Source organism: Talpa europaea, assembly GCF_964194135.1.
Source record: "Talpa europaea genome assembly, chromosome: 7".
In the NCBI taxonomy this organism is placed as follows: Eukaryota; Metazoa; Chordata; class Mammalia; order Eulipotyphla; family Talpidae; genus Talpa; species Talpa europaea.
In genome coordinates, this window is record NC_140074.1 from 45,235,192 (window position 1) to 45,257,736 (window position 22,545).

Below are 22,545 nucleotides of genomic sequence, written 5' to 3' on the forward strand. Positions count from 1 at the left end.
ACTTTAGCCCCTGCGCCACCAGGGAGCCCCAGGAAACCTTTTTCTAACCTGCAGGACGCTATGCCAGTGATAGCCTTGGTCCCTATCACTTACGGATTAAAATCTATACTGTCCCAGTTTTGCTCAACCAACCTCTCTATTTTAAATTCTCTCCTTTCTCTGGCATGCATACCTGGCCTCTGGTGATGCCCACCTGCAGTTTTTATATCCCCACAGGTGTCAAGCTTGAATGTCTACATATGTGCTCTCTTTACAGTTGATGTACCACCCACTCTTGCTATATAGTCATTCTCTTTATAGATTCAACTTCAGGGTGCTCTTGAAGCCATCATGTAGCTTTTTGCTTTCTTTTTTTTAATTTTTAAAAATTTTTTCCTTATTTATACAAGCACTGGATACAGTCAGAAGCGCGGGAGGGTAAGAGAATTCACTAGAGCCAGAGCAGGGAACAGAACAGGCAGACCGATGAAATACACTGCTGAGGGAAGCAGCGAGCGAGGCAGAAGAGGTCTGCGTGCCATGTGGGACCCTCCCCGGCTTTTTGCTTTCTTAAGAACCTCTAAGCCCATAGTTTATTCCTATATCTCATATGGTTGAAATTTTGAGTTTACATGTCCACTGTAAAGAGGACTTTAAGGGCAGGAGTTATTTATTCTGTGCCTTAGCACAGAGCAGATGCTTTACTGATGACAAAATGTGTTATTGAAAGTGCTGATTTTACATTATTTTTGCTTTAGCTTCTGACAGAAATAAAGTTTGCAGAAGCCGTGTTCCGGCAATAAGAAACAAAGATGTGACCTTCCAGTTGTGTAAAGCTCTTAAATGCTGTTTAAGTGCATCAAATGCTCTAAAGAACCTGGAGCTAAATGGACTAGTTCTGAGAGAGAGAGATTTAACTATTTTAACAAAGGTAAGCCTCCTCCATTCTGTCCTGGGAATATTTGAGAGTTGCTTTTCGGAGTAACTAAACTTAGTAATTTTTAAAATTTTTTCTTTCCATTAAAGGGATTGAATAAATCTGCTACTTTGGTGCACCTGTCTCTTGCAAATTGTCCTATTGGAGATGGAGGTTTAGAAAGTGAGTTCCAATCTTGTTTATATCTCTTCCCATCAGACTAGTCTCAAGACTCCATACATACTGTGTCAATTCCTGTCTGTGCCTTTTCTTGCTAGTACCTTTCCCTGAATTTTCTCCTGTGCCTGTTTAAGCCTTAATCCAGTCTCACTTGTACTGTGAAAGCTTGGCATGTTGGATGGATACTCTGAACTGATTTTACTTAAGGCTGTATGATATCACAAGCCATACAAATATATATTTCAAGAATATTATTTAATTTTAATTCAAGAAATTTATGGGAAGGGAAATAGCAAGATATAAATAGAAAGAAAAGTCACCATCTTTTAAAATCTCAAACATCTATATGCAGTCGTAATTATAATGCATTATATATATGTGCTAAAACAGGAAATATATGCAAAGTGCTATGGAAGCGTATAATAGACCAGCAAACACACTAAAAGACAGCAAACACAGTAGTGTTGATGGAACTGTATAATGGAAGTAATCACAGAGAAGGTGACTGTTGAGTGGGTGGGGTCCAGAAGAATTCAGTGTATGTTCACTATGTGCAGTTGTGGTCTGGAGGGGTTAGGAAGCATGTATTTCACTTTGATGGAACAAAGTGTTTTAGATCCTTTGTCTTTTACTGCTCTGGTATATTACATACCATGTAATGTTTTGAGTTAATGGTTGATATTTAAATATCTTGATAAAAATCAAGGTATGTCTCTGGAAATGAAAATAGGAAGTTTTATACTTTTTAGGATTTTTCTTTTGTGTGGCTCAAAAGGTACATATTGTACTCGGTGGTTGGGAATAAAGTTTGCAGTATTAAGAGTATTTAATTTTAGCATCTAAGAAGAACTAAACTATGCTGCAAACTAGAGTAACACTCTGCTACTGAAATATTTTAGAATGTACCAATCCATCAGTTACCTGACAAAATTGTAAATAATGATTTTAAGAGTACAACCGAAAGCATCTAGTAAATTCAAGAAAAGTGAATAAATAAAATTGGCCAGGCTGTATGGGCTCTTCATCTTATCGTGTGTGGTCTTTTTCCCTTTTAGTTATTTGTCAAGGTATAAAGAACTCTATCACTCTTAAGACAGTAAACTTCACGGGGTGTAATCTGACATGGCAGGGAGCAGATCACATGGCCAAGATCTTAAAGGTGACTTTATGTTTAAATGTTAATGAAAACATATTATGTGATTGAAGCACATTAATAATTTGATACAGGATGGTATTTATTTTTGTCTTTTGACACGTGATGATTGTAGCTTTAGTTTTGTTGAAATAGTCTTACAAGCTTCAGTTTGGGGTTCAACCATTAGTAAAAGTTACCTAAGAAGTAAGAGATTTTAACATAAAACTTCAAGAACAATGCTTTTATACATTTTTTAATTACTGACAATGTTTATTGTGGTACTGTGAAGAAACTTTATGCTAGTACAATCATTGAAGTTCTTAAAGGAGAAGCTTTATTGTTTACTGCTATATTTTACAATTTAATAAAAATCACTACATTAGCATTTTGTAAATGTAGTTTTTAAATAATGCTTTAACTTTAGAGTGGTTATAGCTACTATATTTAGGCATAAATTAATAATTTGATGTGAAGCTTTTTTAAGAGTTTGATGGTTAAGATGAGGAATTAGGTAAACTATGGCAGGTGGACCAAGTCCAGCCTCTCACCTATGTTTGTAAATAAAGTTTCTTTGGAATATAGCCAAGCCCTTTGGTTTACATAGTGACTATGGTACCTTTACCCTTCATCAGTAGAGTTCAGTAATTGCAACAGAAACTGGCCTGCATAGGTGAAAATTTTATCAGGCCTGGACAAACTAGGTCTATTGACTTTCAGTATAGAAAATGATCAAGCGCATAAATTCTAAAGCCAAATGAGTGAGGTCCAGATCCTTTTTTTCTGATTTAGTAGCTCATGACCATGGATGAATTACTTAACCTCTGTACCTCATTATGAGGTATTAAAATGAGCTAATTTGTATGAAATGGTGTCTGGCATGTATTAAGTATTAAGTGCTATTATTTCCTCTTCTTGCTTTTGTGCATTTTTATTAATAGAAAAATATCACTAATGATTTTCTCTTTAGAGTGTTCTAGGCACTATGAGGGGGTTTTTTGGTTGTTTAAGAATGGAGTAAGATTTTTTTTCTTTTTTTAAAAAAATATTTATTTATTTATGCATGCAAGAACTGGGATATAGGCCAGAGGTGGGGGGGGGGGGTTGGTGGTTAGAGGATTCACCAGAGACAGAGTGGGGAACAGAACAGGCAGATGGATGGAAGTTCACTACTGAGGGGAGCAGTGGGCAAGACAGGAGGGGTCCACTGCGCAATGTGGGTCACCTCCCTGGCTGGGGATGGAACTCGAGCTACAGTGGCTACAGATTGCTTCATAGGTTGCGTCTTAACCCATTGTGCCACCAGGGAGGCCCGGATTTTTTTTTCTTTTAGTCAGTTTTCCTTGTTACCAAAATTTGTTTTATAAATATAGAGAACTGAATATGTCTTTAAGACAATACCTGTGGTTAAAATCAAGCCATTGATATCCTAAGGCATGTCAAACCAACTTTGCATATTCCTGGCCTGTAAAGTTTGGTGTGCTTATCCTAAGTTGTATGCAGGGCTCATTGGATTAGGAGAAGAAAAAATTAGAACTTTTGGGCCTCTCTGGTGGCGCAAGGGGTTAAGTCTCAGCACTATGAAGCTATCCGCAGCCACTACAGCACGAGTTTGATCCCCAGCCAGGGAGCTACCCACATGGCGCAGCAGACCTCTCCTTTCTTGAATGCTGCTTCCCTCAGCAGTATATTTCAGTCAGCCCGCCTGTTTTGCTCCCCACTCAGACTCTAGGCCTTACACCTCTGGCTTATACCTCTTGTATGCAAAAATAAATAAATCTTTAAAAAAAAAATAGAACTTCTATATTTATTTTTGTATCATTTAAAATATTTATGTTGTTTATAATGTACATAATATATATGTACAGAACTTATATATTAATAAATAAGATACATATTAAAAATATTTATTTGTTGAATGCCCAATCAAATGTTTAGAGACCACTGGAGGACAGGGTGGTAGAATTTAGAGCCTCAGCAATGATAGAATTTGGAACTAATTGCCTGACTTGGAAGATAAGAAAAATAAAATTCATAGAATACATACAGTTGAGTTGGCAGAGTAGGTAGACATAACTAATCAGCAGTAGGTCATTCAGTGGCTAGGGAGTAATCACTATCACACAGGAATTCAGATCACTGGACTCCTAAACCAGAATCCACTATTTAATTCCTCAGGTTCACTGCTTTGGCATATATACTTGGTGTATGTGTATAAATCTCTAAATCATATTCAGTGGGCATACCTTGTTTCCTTACTCAAACATCTTACTTTCATCCTTTTAAATCTATGAAGTATCAGACCATAAGGAGGCATGAAGAAACCTGGGCTGAGAGTCTTCGATACAGAAGACCTGACCTTGACTGTATGGCTGGCTTGAGGCGCATCACTTTGAATTGCAACACACTCATTGGTGACCTTGGTGCAAATGCTTTTGCAGAATCTCTTAGTGAGGATCTGTGGCTTAGAGGTAAAGTCTAAATTTGAAAATACTGGATTTTTCAATATTAAATATGCTTAACTTTTGGCATGATATTGTTGTCATGGGATTTTTTTAAGCCTCATTTTTCTAGTAGTTTTTATTGTACTTTTAAAAGTCTCTGAATTCCATTTATTCTTTATGAAAAATACAGAGTAACAAAAAAGAAATTACTCATAATCTTAGTAGCCTGCTGTAATTGCTGTTCATGTTGGTGTATGTACTTTCAGGGTTTTTTCCCTATAAATATATTTTTCTGTATTTTTTCTCTATTTCTCTATTCTATATTTTTATAAATATATTTCTATAATGTATCTATATATTTGCTTTTATTTGTATACGTATGTACATTGTATTATTTCATATTCTTGCATATCTTACTTAATGATGTATTTATTGTATTGATTATATTGATGTGCAGATAATTAAATCAGATCTTTATAATGAGATTTAGATAGTTTGTGCTTTTTCCCTGTTGGGAATAATGTGTGGACAGGACTTTGTACGTACATCTCTGTGCTCATGGTGGATTATTTCTGTAGAATAAGTTATTGAGAGTGGAATGACTAAGTATGACATAACTTTAGGACTTTTGATACATGCTGCTAAATTGCCTTCCAGAAATGCTGTGATAAGTTATAGTCCATAGTGACCTGTGTCACTTTTCAAATAAAACCACAAAAATGAGTACACCCTTTTTCATGTAAGTGGGACTACTCCAGATTTTACATTTTTTTATTGTTTTATTTTGTATTCTTGTGATTTGCTAGTGACCTTTACTGGCTTTTTTTATTAATTTGGCCAGTTGGTTAATTATGTCTTGCATCATTATTGTGTATTAAGAGTCTAAGGATTGTGTCATTGCCTGTCAGATCTATGTATCTGACTTTCTTTGTGTCATGGGTTTTGAAAGACTCCTATTATTTTAATGTAATGGTACACCTAACACTTCAAAAAGGCTCATATTACTGTTTTCTCTATGCATTTTTTTTTAACCTGTGCTTTTGTGATGATCCCTTTGGTTTAAATGAGTAGGTTGTTCAAGCTTACAACTACTAGTGTTTATAATCATTTGTTCTATTCTTTGAACTTTTATCAAGCAAGAGCTCTTGACCATCCTTCTTTAGGATAGGTTTATAGCATATATTCTTTATTTGTATTTTTTGGATTTGTCAATGTTTGTATCTTCTTAGACTTCCTTCTTTGTTGTTTTTCTAAAGCTATCATTTATTACATATCTTCCTTTTTGTTTTCCCCTTTTAACTAGTTTCAGGAGTGATTTGGAGCCCAAGATCAGGATTAAAAGGATGCAGTGCATTTTCTGAACTCCACACAGTTTTTACCTATGAGATTAACACTGCCATTAACATCTTTCATAATTATGAACTGAGAATGGAGTTTTTGATGTTTTTCATTCATAGATTATAGTTTTTGTGTACTTGTAAAATATTTTGGGTAATTTATTGGTACTAAAGGCAGGATGATTATGGCACATCTAATAAGACATTTTTATTAGATTTTGTACTAGGTGTGTGCTTATACTTTTCTGGGGCTTCTTCTCCAGTAACCAATACTTAAAAATTTCAATTCCCAAGAAAAAAGTTTTAAAAGACTGGCTAATCTTGTGTAGGAATCTTCTATGCATGAATAAGTGAAAGTTGTCTAGTAATGTCTGTATGGAGTTGACAAGTGATCTTTTGTCTTTCATCAAAAGCACTTGACCTGCAGCAGTGTGGCCTTACCAACGAAGGAGCAAAAACTTTACTAAAGGCCCTTGAAACCAATAGAACTCTAGTTGTATTGGATATAAGAAAAAATCCACTTGTTGGTAAGTCACCACATTTCTTTTTTATTGATTAGCAAATAGCAAAACAATTTGTTCATGTTATAGCTATTTTTAAAACCTAATATGTTGAGTAACCCTATTCTTATACTTTTCTAATCTTACACTTCCCTTATGCTTTTCACAGATAACTTACTAATTTAAATGAGTGATACTTGTCAGTTGCTCTTGGCTGTTACTCTGAATAGAGATGAACCTCTACCAAGAGCATTATTTCCTTCTTGTGGAACTTCTGAATTCTTGGAGAGAGCATTTAATTCATTTATTGATAGTTTATTGATGCCTTCTATGTGCTAGACATGGGGTTAGGCAGTAGGAATATAATTGTAAAACAGACATATTCTTGCCCTTGTGGAGCTTACATTCTCATGAAGGAAGTCAGATAGAACTGAGAAAACAGATAAGTTATCTAATTTTAGGTAGTAGGAGGATCAAAAAATCTTAACGTACTAACACTGAGGGGACAGGTATATAGATAGGTCTAATAGGGAATAGATATTAAATAGGTGTGTCAGGGGACAGTTTCACTAGAAAACTGACATTTGATCAGAGCTCTAAGTGAAGAGAAGAGCAAACCATGGAAGATCTGGGAGAAACTTATTCCAGGACAAGGACACAAGGAGTCTGCAGGCATGCAGTGCTAAGTGAATGGATTATTTTAAGGAGAAGCAAGGAGACCCACATGAATGGAGCATTGAGTGAGGGTCATTGGGGTTTACTGTGAGATCAAGGTACTGTCTAGGACCTAATCTTGTAAGATCTTGAAGGCCAGAGTAAGGACAGGTTTTATTCTAAATGAACAGGTAGCCATAGGAGGGTTTTGAACTTGAAAAAGGCATGATTCAAATTGTGTTTCAATAAGATGACTGTAGTGTCGAGAATAGACTTCTGAGATAAAGAAGGGAACAGGGAGACTAGTTCAGAGACTGGTCCAAATAAAAGATGATTAATAACTGAGCTTAGGATGAAAGGGGTAAAAGCTGGTTGAAATGAGTTATATTTTGAAGATATTGTTAACAAGATTTGTAGATAGATCTAGAATATGAAAGAAATAGTAAAGTAACAAGTCCTAGAAGAGTGCAGAGAAACAAAAGAAAGCAAGAAGTATGTGACCATGAAGTAAATGCTCAGTCTTAGACATCAGAAACTTAAGAATAGATTAAAGCCTAGGAAGAAAGAAGAGATCCCGGTGCACTCAAGGAAAAGAGGCGTTACCTAACACCCTTCCTCTTTTTTTTTCCTTAAAGATTTATTTATTTATGCATACAAGAAATGGGGTATAGACCAGAGGCGTAGAGATGGTGAGAGGATTCACCGGAGACAGAATGAGGAGCAGAACAGGCAGATCTATTGAAATACACTGCTGAGGGGAGCAGCTGGCGAGACAGGAGAGGTCTGCTGCCCCATGTGGGTTACTCCCTGGCCAGCAGGGGATCGAACTCTTGCTGCAGTGGCTGATAGATAGCTTGATCAAGCTGTGTCTTTAACTCCTGTGCCACCAGGGAGGCCCCTAACACCCGTCCTCTTTATTCTTCCAATACAACATACAACTTTACCATATGCTTGTTGGTGCCAACTTTTATCGACTTTTCTGTTAAAGCCAAACTGGACTTAGTATAGATGGTGATGGACTGTATGCCAAGGGTCTCCCTTGAGTAACTGATTGTGTAAAGGCTAAGATTGAGACACTGGGGCAGAAGTGTCTGTGGTGCTATAGCTCTAAGGATCAGTAGGGATGCAAGATTTGAATGATTACCATGCAAAGGAAAGTATTCAGAATACTGCTTAATACATGGTAACTCAGCAAAAGTATTGCATTATGGCCGTGGTTGGCAGGACTTTAAACAAATCTAGAAGATTCCTGGAGTTAGCATCATGTACGTTTCTAATCATAGGTACAACATTAAGAAGATACCACATGATTTATGGATCCCCTAATTCTTCCTTTGCTTTTGCTGTCCTGCAACCAGCTCTGTAGTACCAGTTCATTAAACATGCTATTGCATGTAATGTTCCCCTCACCCATTTGTTCTGTTACAAATTGAGTATGGTTAAATACACTCACTTGTAGATGTTATTTGGAATATGTTTTGTATCATTATAAAAAGTTACATCTTTTATAAATTACATGACTTCATATTGAAAAGAAAAAAGAAACACGTCCTGAATAATTGTGATTATGTGTGCAGCTAGATGGTACCTTTACTAAGAAGAGGCAATTAAGGCGAGGAGAAGGGAGTATTTGGCCTGCTGTATTGGATGCCCTGAAGATATTTAAGTGTCTGGACAGGGCCTAGGTGCTTTGTTTTCTGTTCAAAGATATCCAAAGTCAATTTGTATCCAAAGTATTTAGATTTGCTCTTTACTGCTGTCAAAATATTAGCCTCTAGGGGCAATGCAAGGTAGCATGCTTTCTTCTTAGATTTTGAGGAAGAAGTTTGAATTCTCAGAGAGGTACATAATTACATAATGTGGATTTTACACATTCTTAATTTTATGGGAAAAGCAATAGCTAGTGGACTTTTGTTTTTAGATGTCAATAGCCACTTCTGAGTAACAATGACTATAATTTCAATTTGCATTTTACTTTAGATCACTCCATGATGAAAGCAGTTATCAAAAAAGTTCTCCAAAATGGAAGGAGTTTCAAGTCAGAGGTATAACATGTTCAAGTTCTCTAGGAGGAGTTTCTCTTCAATGGTTGCTTGCTTTTCTTTTTTTTTTAAATTTTATGTCAGATTGTTTCACTTATAGGAGGATTATAGGGGAACCAAATAAGGCATCAGGGAAAAAAATAATAACAATAAAAAACACAACAAAACAAAACAGACAACTATAAACCAGGGACTTTCTGCAGGGGAGGGGGTAAGAAAGGGATCGGAATGAGGGAGGGAGGAGCACAGGGGACTATGGTAACAGTGCATGGGTGCATTGGTGGTGGAAATTCTACGGGGACTACACCTGAGAAAAGAAAACAGACATTGTTTAAAAATGAACATTGATGTAAAATACATATAAATAAATTTTTTTTTTAAGATTTATTTATTTATACAAGCACTGGGTACAGTCAGAAGCGCAGGAGGGTGAGAGAATTCACCAGAGCCAGAGCAGGGAGCAGAACAGAGAGACTGACAAAATACACTGCTGAGGGGAGCAGCAGGCGTGGCAGGAGAGGTGTGTGCGCCATGTGGGACCCTCACCGGCCAGCTGGGGATAGAACCAGGGCTGCAGAGGCCACAAGCAGCTTCGCAGCCCAGCACTCAACCGGTGAGCCACTGGGGAGGCCCTATATATAAATAAATTTAAAAAATAAAATAAGGGACTTCCCGGTGGCGCAGCGGTTGAGCGCTGGGTTGCGAAGCTGCCCGTGGCCTCTGCAGCACCGGTTCGATCCACAGCTGCTCCCCGGCCACAGGAGGAGGGTCCCACATGGCGCGCAGACCTCTCCTGCCGCCCGCTGCTCCCCTCAGCAGTGTACTTCGGTCCTTCTGCCTGCTCTGTTCCCTGCTCTGGCTCTGGTGAATTCTCTCACCCTCCCGTGCTTCTGACTGTGCCCAGTGCATGTATAAACAAACCATCAAACAAACAAATAAATAAATAAATAAAACATGCCTCTATAAAAAAAAAAATAAATAAAATAAAATAAAATAAAATTTTAAGTAAAATTGTCAGGTACTTTTTTGCCATCTTAAATTTTCACTCTATTATCTATTATCTATTATCGCTATTCTGTTATTGCAAATATTATGCTATTCATTAATTTGGGGTCTCAGAAATGAAGATTGAATACCTTTTATTAATTTAAAATATCTTAACTATTTCCAGTTAATTTCAATCCCTCCTAAATTACCTATAACTAAAATGGGACATTTATTAATTCTCTTCCAGTACCAGTGGATAACTTCTCCATCAACAAAGGAACCATTTAAAACTGCTAAACAGAAAAGGAGAACGATAGTTTTGGGAAGTGGTCGAAAAGGAAAAGCTACTATTCGAATTGGTAACCTTTTCTATCTTGGCTTTTATCTCTTAAAGTTTCTTCTTATTGTATGATATTGATGAAAACAACCTATATTAACAAAATGCTTTATTAGGAAGACCGTAATTGTTCCAACATAGATTATAAGAATTTTTTTTTCTGGTAATTTTTTTTTCCTGGTATTTTTTTTAATATTTTATTTAATTCTTACATCATTTTTCATTTTTGCATTTTCATTTTGGTTATATTCCCCATACAATTGTACCCACCCTTATTTTGACCCTAATCCTCCCTCTACCCGCCGACCCCCTACTCTCCCCGGCTGTAGTGTGTCTCTGGTTTATAGTTGCTTGTTGATTTTGATTTTTACTTTGTATTAATTAGTCTTTTTCCTGGTCCCTTGTTTAGGTTTTCTAAATTCCTGCTATGAGTGAGACCATCTGGTATTTTTCTTTTTCTTTCTGGCTCATTTCACTGAGCATGATCCCTTCTAGTTCCATCCATCAACATAGATTATAAGAATTTATAGAATGTAAAAATAGTAAATGAATTGAAAGGAAGAGATGCAAATGTTTCCTTTGTTTTAATTAACCAACTTTGCTGCTTGTAGTTCATAAAAAGTTGATTATTTTGACTATATTTCCTGATTAATGATTACTTCTTATACTTTGCAGTTGAAATTTGGAGTGAACTTTGATGATAATTTAGCAGTGGTATTTTTGAGTGATAATTTTTTTTCAGTGAAGAATTATCCTTCCATGCTTTAAGAAACAATTTTTTCCCCCAGTTCCACTATTCCCTGATTTCCTTGTACATTTTTACCTAAAGTTATTGAATCAGGTTGCCTCTCGCCTCTTTTAATGATGGAAATTAACTTAAAATACATATAGTTCGTATTTTTTTAAAGATTTATTTTATTTATGCATTCAAGAGCTGGGGGTGCAGGCCAGAGATACAGGGGACAGGGAGAGAGGGTGAGAGGATTCACCAGAGACAGTGTGGAAAACAGAACAGGCAGAGCTACTGCAATACACTGCTGAGGGGAGCAGTGAGCGAGACAGGAAAGGTCTGCTGCGCCATGTGAGTTAGCTCCCAGGCCAGGGTCTGGAATTCGTGCTGCAGTGGCTGCAGATAGCTTCATAGTGCTGAGACTTAACCACTTGTGCCACCAGGGAGGCCCAAAATACATATAATTCTTATAAGAGAATGCTAGAATAGCATTCAAAGCAGGAACTACTCCAGTTCTATTATTCCATCAAGCAATATATATGTTTTCCTTTTCTCCTCCGTTGTTTAGAAACATAATTCCGCATATCTGAAGTGTAATTTGTCATTCTTTTTTACTTCATATTAAATTAAAATATTATTCATAGTTACACATTTTAATACATTCGCAACTTAAATACTAAGTAATTTTTAAAATAACCACTGTAAAGTCCTCAAATGTAACTTGTTTTTTTACTATTAAAGGGCATTTTCTATTTTCATTTTTTACTATTAAAAGATGTATATTTGTTTTTGTTTGGTCAATAATATTTTAATGTTAAATGGCAATTGTTAAGAGTATTAAATCTAAAGAGAGCTTAGTATTTATTTACTGGTTTTTATTTCAGTCAAATAGTACATACAGAGAAGCTGAGATTTGTGAGATCACACTAGTTTTATATATATATATATATATTCTTAGAAATTCTGTATTTTAGTATCTGATAGTATGTAATGGGACTTCACTGGATGAGAATAAAGCAGTTTAAAACTTTTTTACTTAGCATGAATAAACAAAGTAGAAATGTGAGAAATCTATAATCTCACTTAGCTATTTAAAGGGTAATTTGTTTCTTGGGCTTTTTTTTGTATTTGCCTCAGTTATTTGGAGACGTAGAGGTAAGCCAAATCAGTGTCTGGCTGTATAGTTAGATTATGGTCAGATTTTGGTGAGTTATAAGTTTTGCCATATTCGTAGCATAATTATGTATGCAGAAAGAAGAAAGGAATTTTGATTATGAAGGAATTTTTTTATTAGAATTAAGTGTAAATAATTTAGTTTTAACTGCAAAAGTGCTGGAAGCCAGCTCCAGCAAACTGTCGTGTGAAAATAAAGGCGTACACATATAACCCACACAAAGGAACATTCTTTATTGGGGAGTAATTAAGTTAGAAAACATAATAGCACAAGATGAGCCAAACTCAATATTTTAAGACACAGGTAAATTTATTTAGAGAAATCATACTGAATTTGTGATCATCAAAAAGCTACATTATGTGAAATATTTATTTTATATTACCTATACTCCTGAAGTTGATCTTTGTAGTAAAATAAATTTGAAGGTTATATGTAATCATTTCAATAAACATTGTTTTCAGTAGCATTTGAAAAAGTTAAATATTTAAATGTGACTTTGGTTTTTTTTTGAGATTTTTATTTGTATTTATTTATACAAGCACTGGGTACAGTCAGAAGCGCGGGAGAGTGAGAATTCGCCAGAGCGGGGAGCAGGAGAGGTCTGCGTGCCATATGGGACCCTCCCTCCGGTGGCTGGGGAGCAGTCGGGGATCAAACTTATGGTTCTAAATAAAGTGTTAATGAGCAGGTCTTTAATGGTAGTTTTTGCTACCAAATACTTTAAATATTGACTCTTTAGGACTGAAATGTAGGATGACTCCATATTTCACTCTTTTTATTCAGCAGGTTTTATTTATCTTGTATTTTCTTATGAAATCAAATGAGCACTGAAGGTCAACAGTCTTATAGAAGGGTAACATTGACTTACCAAGACTTTCCAGGATTGTAACTTTGATAATATTTACATAGAAATACTAATCTTAATTTGAAATTTTGATAACTCAAAATTCAGAAGGTTCTGTTTGACAAAAGTCATGGGCATATCCATATTTATCCTTGAGATTCAGAAATGCCAAAAGATATCCTGAAATTCAAAGCAATATTTCTGCATGATGCATGGAATGTATCATGTAAAATCTTTAATCTTGGATATGTTGTTAATTACTTTTGTACATCCTGCCTATCTCATATACTTTTATTTTAGTTAAAATAACTTATTGTAGAGGACTTTTATTTTTATTTATTGTTATTGAAGTACTGTTATTTTATATCCTTGCTAGTGTTTTGTGACTGCATAGAATTCCCCCCTTCCCCTGTAGTCACTATAGCACTCCCACTGCCAAAACACCCATAATAGAGGATTTTTAAACATTGCCTGCCCCATGTGAAAACACTTTTACAAAATGATCTGTTTTTAATAATCTTGGCACCATTAAGTGCCCGTGTGAATTATTTTTCAGATTGTGCACATGTGATCATTGCTCTGTAGACTTTCAGTGCACCTTGATTTCTTTATTTAAATGCTTCTCAAATATAGGATTGGCTACAAAGAAACCTGTAAATAATGGAATTAAACACTCCCTTGGTAAAGAATGCTATGCTCCAGAACCTCTCCCACCTGGTGTCTCTGGTTTCCTGCCTTGGCGAACTGCAGAGCGTGCAAAAAGGAATAGGTAGAGTATTTTCTTTCCTTATCTTTAGTCATTCAGAATTTTTATTTTAGAACTTCTAATTTCTGGAAGGTTTCTCTTTTTTCCTAAAGATTTATTTATTTAAAAATGCACAGAAGTACTGAGGTATAGACTAGGTTGCCGGGGTTGGGGTGGGGAGGGCAGTTGAGAAGTTTCACCAGAGACAGTGAGGAGCAGAACAGGCAAATCTACGAAATACACTGCTGAGGGGAGCAGCAGGCGAGATAGGACTCAGGCCTCTGTGTGCCCTTGTGGTGATAGTGCTGAGACTTAACCCCTACACCACCAGGGAGGCCCCTTTCTGGGAGGTTGCTGTTGTTTTTTATAGTTGTTCATAATAATTTTTGTCATAGAAGTACAAAAGTTTTTCAAATAGCTGTATTATAATTTTAGGCTTACTAAGTGAATTAGCTTGCTATAAATTTTCAAATGACTTATATATTCAAGAAATTTGGTATTAACCATTGCTTAAGAAAACAGTTGGTTTTATATCAAACTTGATATAAGTACTAGGTAAAATTATCTGTTCAGTTGCTTATAATAAATTTATGTGTATAATCTTTGAGCATTTAACTACTACACATTTTTGCACATGGTAAAAAGTTATTACTATATAAAATATAGTACTTGAGGCCCCAGTCTTTGCACTTTAATTTTATGATTTTGTGACTGAATGACTAATTCTTGCAACACTTATTAATCTTAAGTCCATCCTGCGCATGAGAAACTATAAATTAGAAGATGATTAATAGGACAATTAATAGAAGTTAGACTGGAAACTATGCTGCACATTGGGCTGAAGGTACCTCTCAACAATTCAAAGAGTTATTGCAAAGCCAATCTGCTAACTTCTGTTCACTTTTCTCCGTGGAAAATTTCTAGGTCCTTATTTTGACTTTTTCTACATATGAATACATTGATATATGTAATGTCTATCTGGATATTGTACCTAATACTAACAAATTTTATTAACTGAGATTAACTGGTGGTGTTTTACATCAAAATATAACTTAATTTGTTGTTATCTCTTTAGAGGTTTTCCATTAATCAAAACTCGGGATGTATGTAATCAGTTGCAGGTATGTAAATCATATTTGTAATATATAGGGAGTTAGAGTGGGAAAGATGAAAGATCATTCTTTTTGCTTTTTAAACTGAATAGAATCTTATAAGAAACATTCCTAAAATAAATCCATTTAAAATTTGTGAGATCACTCAGTGCCATTGTGTAGTTGTATGGATATTGCACACACTGGGGACGTTTTGTTTCATCTGTAAACAAGAAAACCATTTCTTGTCACCCAGTGAAATGGGTGTCACCCAATGAAATGAATTTAATTCCATTTCTGACCCAAACACATGGTGCTATTATACTCAAAAATGTCCATATGTTTTCAAGGTACCTTGTTTTGGGAACATACATAAATACACACAAACATGCTATCCTGAAACCAAAACAACGCAACAAACTCTAAAGCCTCTGCTCTCCGAGAGCACTTCTGTTTCTTTCACAAGACAACACACATTCCCTGTCAGAATACCTTATAGTCTCGGAGCAAGCTAGTCCTGTCAGCATTTTAGTTTCTTCGTTCCAGTTGTCCTGGGAGACTGTGTCGTTGCTCTGTAAGAGACAGCATTACTGAGATTGAAAGAGGAGCACGCTGGGTGTCAGTACTGCCCCTGACATGCCCAGATGAAAGGGTGATTTTCCCGTACTGTAGGGTTTGCTGCTGCTTGTGGCTGAAGTTTTATGTTAGTGACATATCTTCTATACAAATATATAATTTCAGTATATTTCTTTTTGATCTGTAGACTTTTTATGGTTGTGGCCAAGTTGATTTTTAAATGTTTGGAAATGTCATATTGAACAAATCCCAGGGGCAGTCAAACTTGACAGGAGAATTGTGTTGTTATTACACTAATGTTGGCTTAATGATGATGATATATGAGGTTTTTTTTTAAAGATTTATTTATTTATACAAGAACTGGGGTACAGGTCAGAGGTGTGGGAGGGTGAGAGAATTCACCAGAGGCAGAGCAGGAAACAGTACAGGCAGACGGACCCAGGATGCTGAGGGGAGCAGCAGGCAAGGCAGGAGAGGTTTGCTGCGCCATGTGGGTTTCTCCCTGGCCGGCTGGGAATCCAACTGGCGCTGCAGAGGCTGCGTGCGGACACCCTCACAGCACTGGCGCTCAACCTGCAGCACCACCGGGGAGGCCCCGAAATATGAGATTTTTAATGAATCAGTTTTAGTTTGTATATATGGGGCTTGTTTTTAAAACTTATAATGTTTATTATTCAATTTAAATATGTTGACTTTTAGTTATAATCTTTATTAGTTTCCTGCTTTATGATAATTTCCTCCTAATAATGACATTCTAGTCCAGACTCTGTGTCTAATGATAGGAAATAAATTTCTTAAGTGTGATATAAAGGTGATCTGAGAAAAAAATGTTCACATTGGTTTCTCACTTGGTGTATGTGAAGGAAATGTAATAAGATAATATGGGCAATTCCAAATATTTATCCCAGCATGTACAACAGCATCCCATACAGTAACAGCAGGAATAAGTTACTGTCATCTTACTTTCTTATTGCTAATTTTAGACTAAGAAACTGTGAAGGATATTTATAATGACTTAATACTTAAGAAAGATCAGTTTCATAAAATATCCTGTAGTATTTGGTATCTGATTTATAATATCTCTTCTACAATCATGTCTTCTTTCTTTAAGCAATCAGATTTTCCTGTAACTGTGACATTAGAGAGTCCTTCCTCCTCAGATATGGAAGAGGTTGATGATTCTTCAGAAAGTGTTCAACAAGAACCTGAGAAAACCAATTTAAAACAAGAAGTATTACAGGTACAAACTTACCATTTTACAGATATGGAGAAGATTATGTTTGAAATCGTAGTCATCATCTGGTGGAAGCTTGATGACAATACTGAGCACTCAGGATAAGGGTTCTGTTTCTTCTCCCTTCTATATTGTATCCCCTTGAGTGGATTCTTAGTGTAGACTAAGGTAAAAGACAGACTTTTAAACTCCAAAAAATAACTCAATACATGTAATCAGTAATATAAATTTTTCTGTTTTTCAGAATCATAGAGTATTAGATTTAGGGAGCACCTTCATGATCAGAGGTAAACTCAGAGAAATTAAGTTTTGAATGATTATAGTCTGCTGATTCAGTGATCTTATTTTAAAAATCAGGAAATTGTTGGCACTAGCTGAACTCTTATCAGAAGAAATTATGAGCTTGCTTTTAATAAAAGTAAAATTGAAAAAAGTTTAGTGATATTTCCCTTTTTTAAAATAAAAGTTTCAAAAAGTTAATTATATTGTTTAGTAAGCCTGACATCTAATGGCATTCTATACTTAGGTATTTGTGTGAGCAGAAAAGAATTGATTTTAATAACAAATTTTTACACTTCAAAAATATTTCAATTTTAGTGTTGTTTTAGTACTTTGGAAATTACTATTTGTCAAAAAGAAGGCCAGATTTTCTTTTTTTAATTCAGATTAATAGTAATATAGAAAAGTACTTAGAAAATTATGGAATGTTAAATGTTAGAAAGAAGTCTATATAGCATGTCATTAACCCCTTTCATCTTATAAATGAGCGTCTACATTTTGTGGCACTGTAGGAGCAGGATATGGGCCACAGTGCAGGTTTTCTGATCCAGCAGACTGGGTAAAAGGAGTCAGAGTCCTTAGTGGCTTTTTGCAGGTCTTTTTATTGGGATTTACCCGGTACATGGCAGGCAGGGGTGCTGGGGGGCCAGGAGGCTGGCAGTCCTCCCAGTCCCCAGCAAGTCTTCACTCTATCTGGGCTCTCCGGTGAGCTCGGCTTCTGCTTCTTTGCTTCTCTCTCCACTTCTCTTTTGGCTTCTCCTGCTTCTTTCTCGGCTTCTGCTGGCGTCCCCATGACGCCGACCTTAAAAGCCCAGTCTCAGCCCAGGTGAATCCCATCTACCTATGCCCACACCCTATTCCAGGTGCCCGCCATCAGGCATGCATTCAGGACTGCAAAGATCCGTCATCTATCCTGATGGCGGGAGGGCAGAAAAGCCTGACATTTTTACTTATCCTACAGGCACTTAAGTGGTTTATTACTAAATTGCAGAGTAAAGGCTGCTATCGAATCTGAATTCATTGTCATTTCCTTTACAGAAGGACTAGGAGATTATACTTTTAAAAGTCATTATAGACTTTGGGGGATACCTAAAAGTTAGGAACTGTAACTAGGGAATATTTAATTTAAGATGCTTTGTGGACCCTTTCAGCTTTTTTCCCTTTTGATAAGGCACTAAGATAATAATATCAAGTTGTTTATTTAAAATATATAAACCCACAATAAGCAAGAGAAAAGATTGCAACCAGTTTTTGAAAAGACAGAAGACAAGTAAAAGAAAGTGAAACTGAAAAATAGAACAGAAAAACTATCACCAAGAGTACGAATGTTTAAGCAATGAAGCAATGAATCTATGAACCAGTAAACCCACTCAGTGGCATATTTTGCAACCTAAAAAAAATCAAGTTGAGAATACTCTAATTATGTGAGAAATGATTGATTTGATATTAAGTGGAAAAAGTTGAACATCAAACTTAATTGACAGTGTGATAGGAGCTTTGTTCCAGAAAAGAAAACATCAACCAGCTGATATCAGTAAAGGGAGGTGGGAGAGAGCAGACTACAGGAAGGAAAATTACTCCAAACATCGTCATTAATCTTAATTATTAGAATAGCAAGTGAATTTCATTTTCTAATTTTTTGGTTCCATTTTGGTTTCATTTTCTAATTTTTTGGTTCCGTTTTAGGGAGGTAAGTATATTTTTCCATAAAATTTTAGCATTGTATTCTCATTCCCTCCACTAGAGGGAGAAACTGTTTCATGTATTTGTATTTTGTACTATTAAGAAGTATTTTGTATTTTTGAAGTATTTTGTATTTTGTAAGAAGTATTTTGTGTTTTTGTATTTTGTACTATTAAGAAGTAGTCGAGAAAAAAGTATTTTAGTCTCCTTTCTTTGTAGTGATGAGTTTTTGTTTGCTTATTTGTTTAGAGTTTCTATGACATTAGTTTTAAATATTGAACCGTTATGTAAGTAATAAGTAGAGCAATTTTGTAATTTTCCCCCCCAGTAATAACTTGGTTGACTTTAACTGGTAATGAAACATGAATTTGAAGTTATTTGACTATTAATTTCTTAAACATACGTTCTCAATGTAAAAAATATGTCTCAAATTTTTTTTAAAAAATGAAAAACTTTTTGAAGGTAATGATGGCCACCCCTACTTGTCCATAACTTGATCTGTCCTTTTGTCTTAAAAAGGTATAAATATTATTTTGTCATTAAATTGTCTTCTATTTAGGACAATCTGGGTAAGCTTCTGGACCATCTCCCAAGAAAATACTCAAATACATTTTAAATATAGAACTCCTAAAGCTCATCCATTACCTCTGGTTGTGACCTTCTGTTATCATTGTTAAACAATGGCTTCACATGGCATGCTATTTTTATTGAACTGATTCCGACTTGTAGACTGTTAGCTTACTTCTGGGGTTTAGTTATAAACAATGGTATGACTTCATGTTGGTAGTGGCATCTTTGCCCACATCTTTGATGATTTCCTTAGGCTAAATTCCCAGCTGAGGATTTTTAGAGATACTAATATGCTCCTTAGTTTCCTCTCCTAGTAGCCACATGATAGAGTTCCTCCTCTCAACAAACACATATACTCCAAGGATAAACTAAACTATGAAGTTGAAATTCTTTGTTTAAGGATTATTTAAAAGCCTTTAAAATACATCAGTATACCTTGTTTTATTAAGTATAATACAAGAAAACATCCCAAAACAGTTGAATTTTTTTTTTAAAGATTTATTTATGCATACAGGCCTCCCCGGTGGTGCAGCAGGTTGAGCGTAGCGCTGTGAAGCTGTCCGCAGCCTCTGCAGCGTGGATTCGATTCCCAGCCGGCGAGAGAGAAACCCACATGGCACAGTAGACCTCTCCTGTCTTGCCCGCTGCTCCCCTCAGCAGTGTTTTCGGTCCATCTGCCTGTTCTGCTCCCCCCTCTGTCTCTAGTGAATTCTCTCACCCTCCTGTGCCTCTGGCCTGTATCTCAGCTCTGGTATAAATAAATAAATTTTTTTAAAAAAAAGATTTATTTATGCATACAAGAACTGGAGTGTAGTCCAGAGGTGCGGGGGTGAGGGAGTATGAGAGGATTCACTGGAGACAGAGTGAGGAACAGAACAGACAGATGGACTGAAATACACTGCTGAGCGGAGCAGCGGGCGAGACAGGAGAGGTCTGCAGCACCACATTGGTCACCTCCCTAGCCGGGGATAGCAGTAGTTGTGGATTGCTTCATAGTGCTGACCCTTAATCCTTTGTGCCACCAGGGAGGCCCTAGTTGAATCATTTTTGTTCATGCACTCAGTCCGAGTAGTATATTTTCTATTACTACATACTTAGAAACTTAAAACAGTATCTTATTTATAAGCTCAGGTTTTGGGGTGTTTTTTTTTTTTTTTTTTTTTTTTTGGGTAGGTCAGAAGTTTAGAATTGGCATGACTGGGTTCTCTGCTCAGTCTTATAAAGCCTAAATCAAGAAGACAGTCACACTGTGTCATCATCTGCAGCCTCTGTCAGTGTACTTCTAAGCTTATTCAGCTCACTGGCCTAATTCAGTTCCTGCAGTTGTAGAGCAGAGATAACTTTCTTTGCTGGTTATCACTCAGGGGAATTTCAACTCCTAGATGCCCCCCCTCCTGCATTCCTCACTATAAAATCATACTGTTTTTCTGCAAAGCCAGCAGCAGAATGTCCCTTTTCTACTTCAAATCTTCCCACTCCCATTAGAATGGTAACGGGCTACCTGATTATGTCCCATGCACCCAAATAATCTCCCTAATTTAAGATCACCTGATTTCAGGGACCTTGACTACATTTGCAAAATTCCTTCAGAGTGGCAACTAGATTAGGGTTTGGTTGAATTACTGGGAGGTTTGTTTACTTCAGATGTAGGCCATTTAGAATTCTGCTGGCCACAGTAGCATCCCCCACTTTCAAGCATCTTAGAGTGAAATTTTTGAAAATCACAGTGGATTCTGCCAACATCCATTCTATTTGACCTTGGCAAATGGTAAGATTACCACTTCTGTGGACAGGAATGGTCCCCAGGTACCTGAGGTTGAAACATGACTCTGCTACATCACTAATTACATGAACTGGTCTGCCATTCTTTCTTTCTGCCTCACTTTCTTAGCTATAACAGAGAACAGTTCCTTGCAGGGTTTCATGATTAAATTATTAAATAACCCAGGACAGTTTTAGGAATATGGTAGAGTGCCTTAAAAGTATTTAGCTTTTTAAAAGATGCATTTGAATCTGCAGTTACCTAATTCAGGTGTGTTAAAGCATGTCAGTAGAGCTTCTAATAAAGAGACCACATAAAAAACAGAATTTTTCTTTCTTCTCAATTTTTTTTTATTTCTGACTTATATATCTTTTATGATGAGCTGCCACAAATCTATTTTGGAAAGAGTGGGATTTAAATTAATATTTAATATGATAATTTGATATAGTTTAGTAATTAAATTCATTAGCATGATATAGTACTATAAATAATGGACTATAATCCTGAGATCTGAGTTCACTTCTATTTCAGCCCCTAAATCTTTGGTGAGATCTGTAACTTTAAAGACTTTTACATGGATTAGGAAGTAGTTATAATATTTTTCTTATTTCTTCACACTAGGAAAAATTGGAGGAATGCCTAAAGCAATTAACGGAGGAAAGAGGAATAAGACTTAAGGCTGATAAAAGAGTCAGTGAGGTAAACAAATTTTTTGATTTTTTTTATTTTATTTTGATTTGAGTTTAACCTTTACAAGCAATTTCTAAACTTTAAGTGAGAAAATATACTGCAAATTGGCTAAACCATATAAACTTTTTTATTTAGTGATCATATAAGCTATATTCCAGAAAGCATGTTTTTTATAATGTAAAAATCACAGGGTTTTTTATGTGTGCACTTTTGTATGACTTTATTTTATAACCTGTTCATGATGCTTCAATTCAAAAAAGTAGTATGCTTCCATTTTATATACCATAACATAGAAATCATGGTAATAAGACCACCTACTGATAGTGAATTACGAAAGTGGGTAATTTATAAAAAATGTCAGATATTAGAAAACTCATAAGAATGCAATGAAAAAAAATATTCTATGAGAATTATATTAGGCTGCTGTGTAAGAAAGTAGGGTATAAGCTAGAAAGTTTTTTTTTTTTAAGATTTATTTATTTATGCAAACAAGAGCTGGGGTGTAGGCCAGAGGTGTGGGGGGTGAAAGAACTCACCAGAGAGAGAGTTGAGAACAGAACAGTCAGACTAACTGAAATACACTGCTGAGGGGAGCAGCAAGTGAGACAGAAGAGGTCTGCTGTGCCATGTGGGTAGTTCCCTGGCCGGTCGGGGATCAA

General features: G+C 35.9%; 1 protein-coding gene across 2 annotated transcripts in view; it reads left to right on the top strand.

The window, feature by feature from the left end:
• CEP78 (centrosomal protein 78) overlaps positions 1-22,545 on the top strand; it is a gene marked incomplete at both ends in the record, with an annotated part of 29,449 nt that overhangs the window by 2,756 nt on the left and 4,148 nt on the right. For both annotated transcript variants that reach the window (XM_084236604.1, XM_084236605.1), the window contains 11 exons: positions 738-910; positions 1,006-1,078; positions 2,131-2,234; positions 4,504-4,678; positions 6,402-6,515; positions 9,123-9,187; positions 10,419-10,530; positions 13,890-14,025; positions 15,077-15,122; positions 16,780-16,908; positions 21,818-21,895. In XM_084236604.1, the coding sequence (XP_084092730.1) occupies positions 738-910; positions 1,006-1,078; positions 2,131-2,234; positions 4,504-4,678; positions 6,402-6,515; positions 9,123-9,187; positions 10,419-10,530; positions 13,890-14,025; positions 15,077-15,122; positions 16,780-16,908; positions 21,818-21,895 (1,205 nt within the window). The remainder of the gene's footprint in view (positions 1-737; positions 911-1,005; positions 1,079-2,130; positions 2,235-4,503; positions 4,679-6,401; positions 6,516-9,122; positions 9,188-10,418; positions 10,531-13,889; positions 14,026-15,076; positions 15,123-16,779; positions 16,909-21,817; positions 21,896-22,545) is intronic.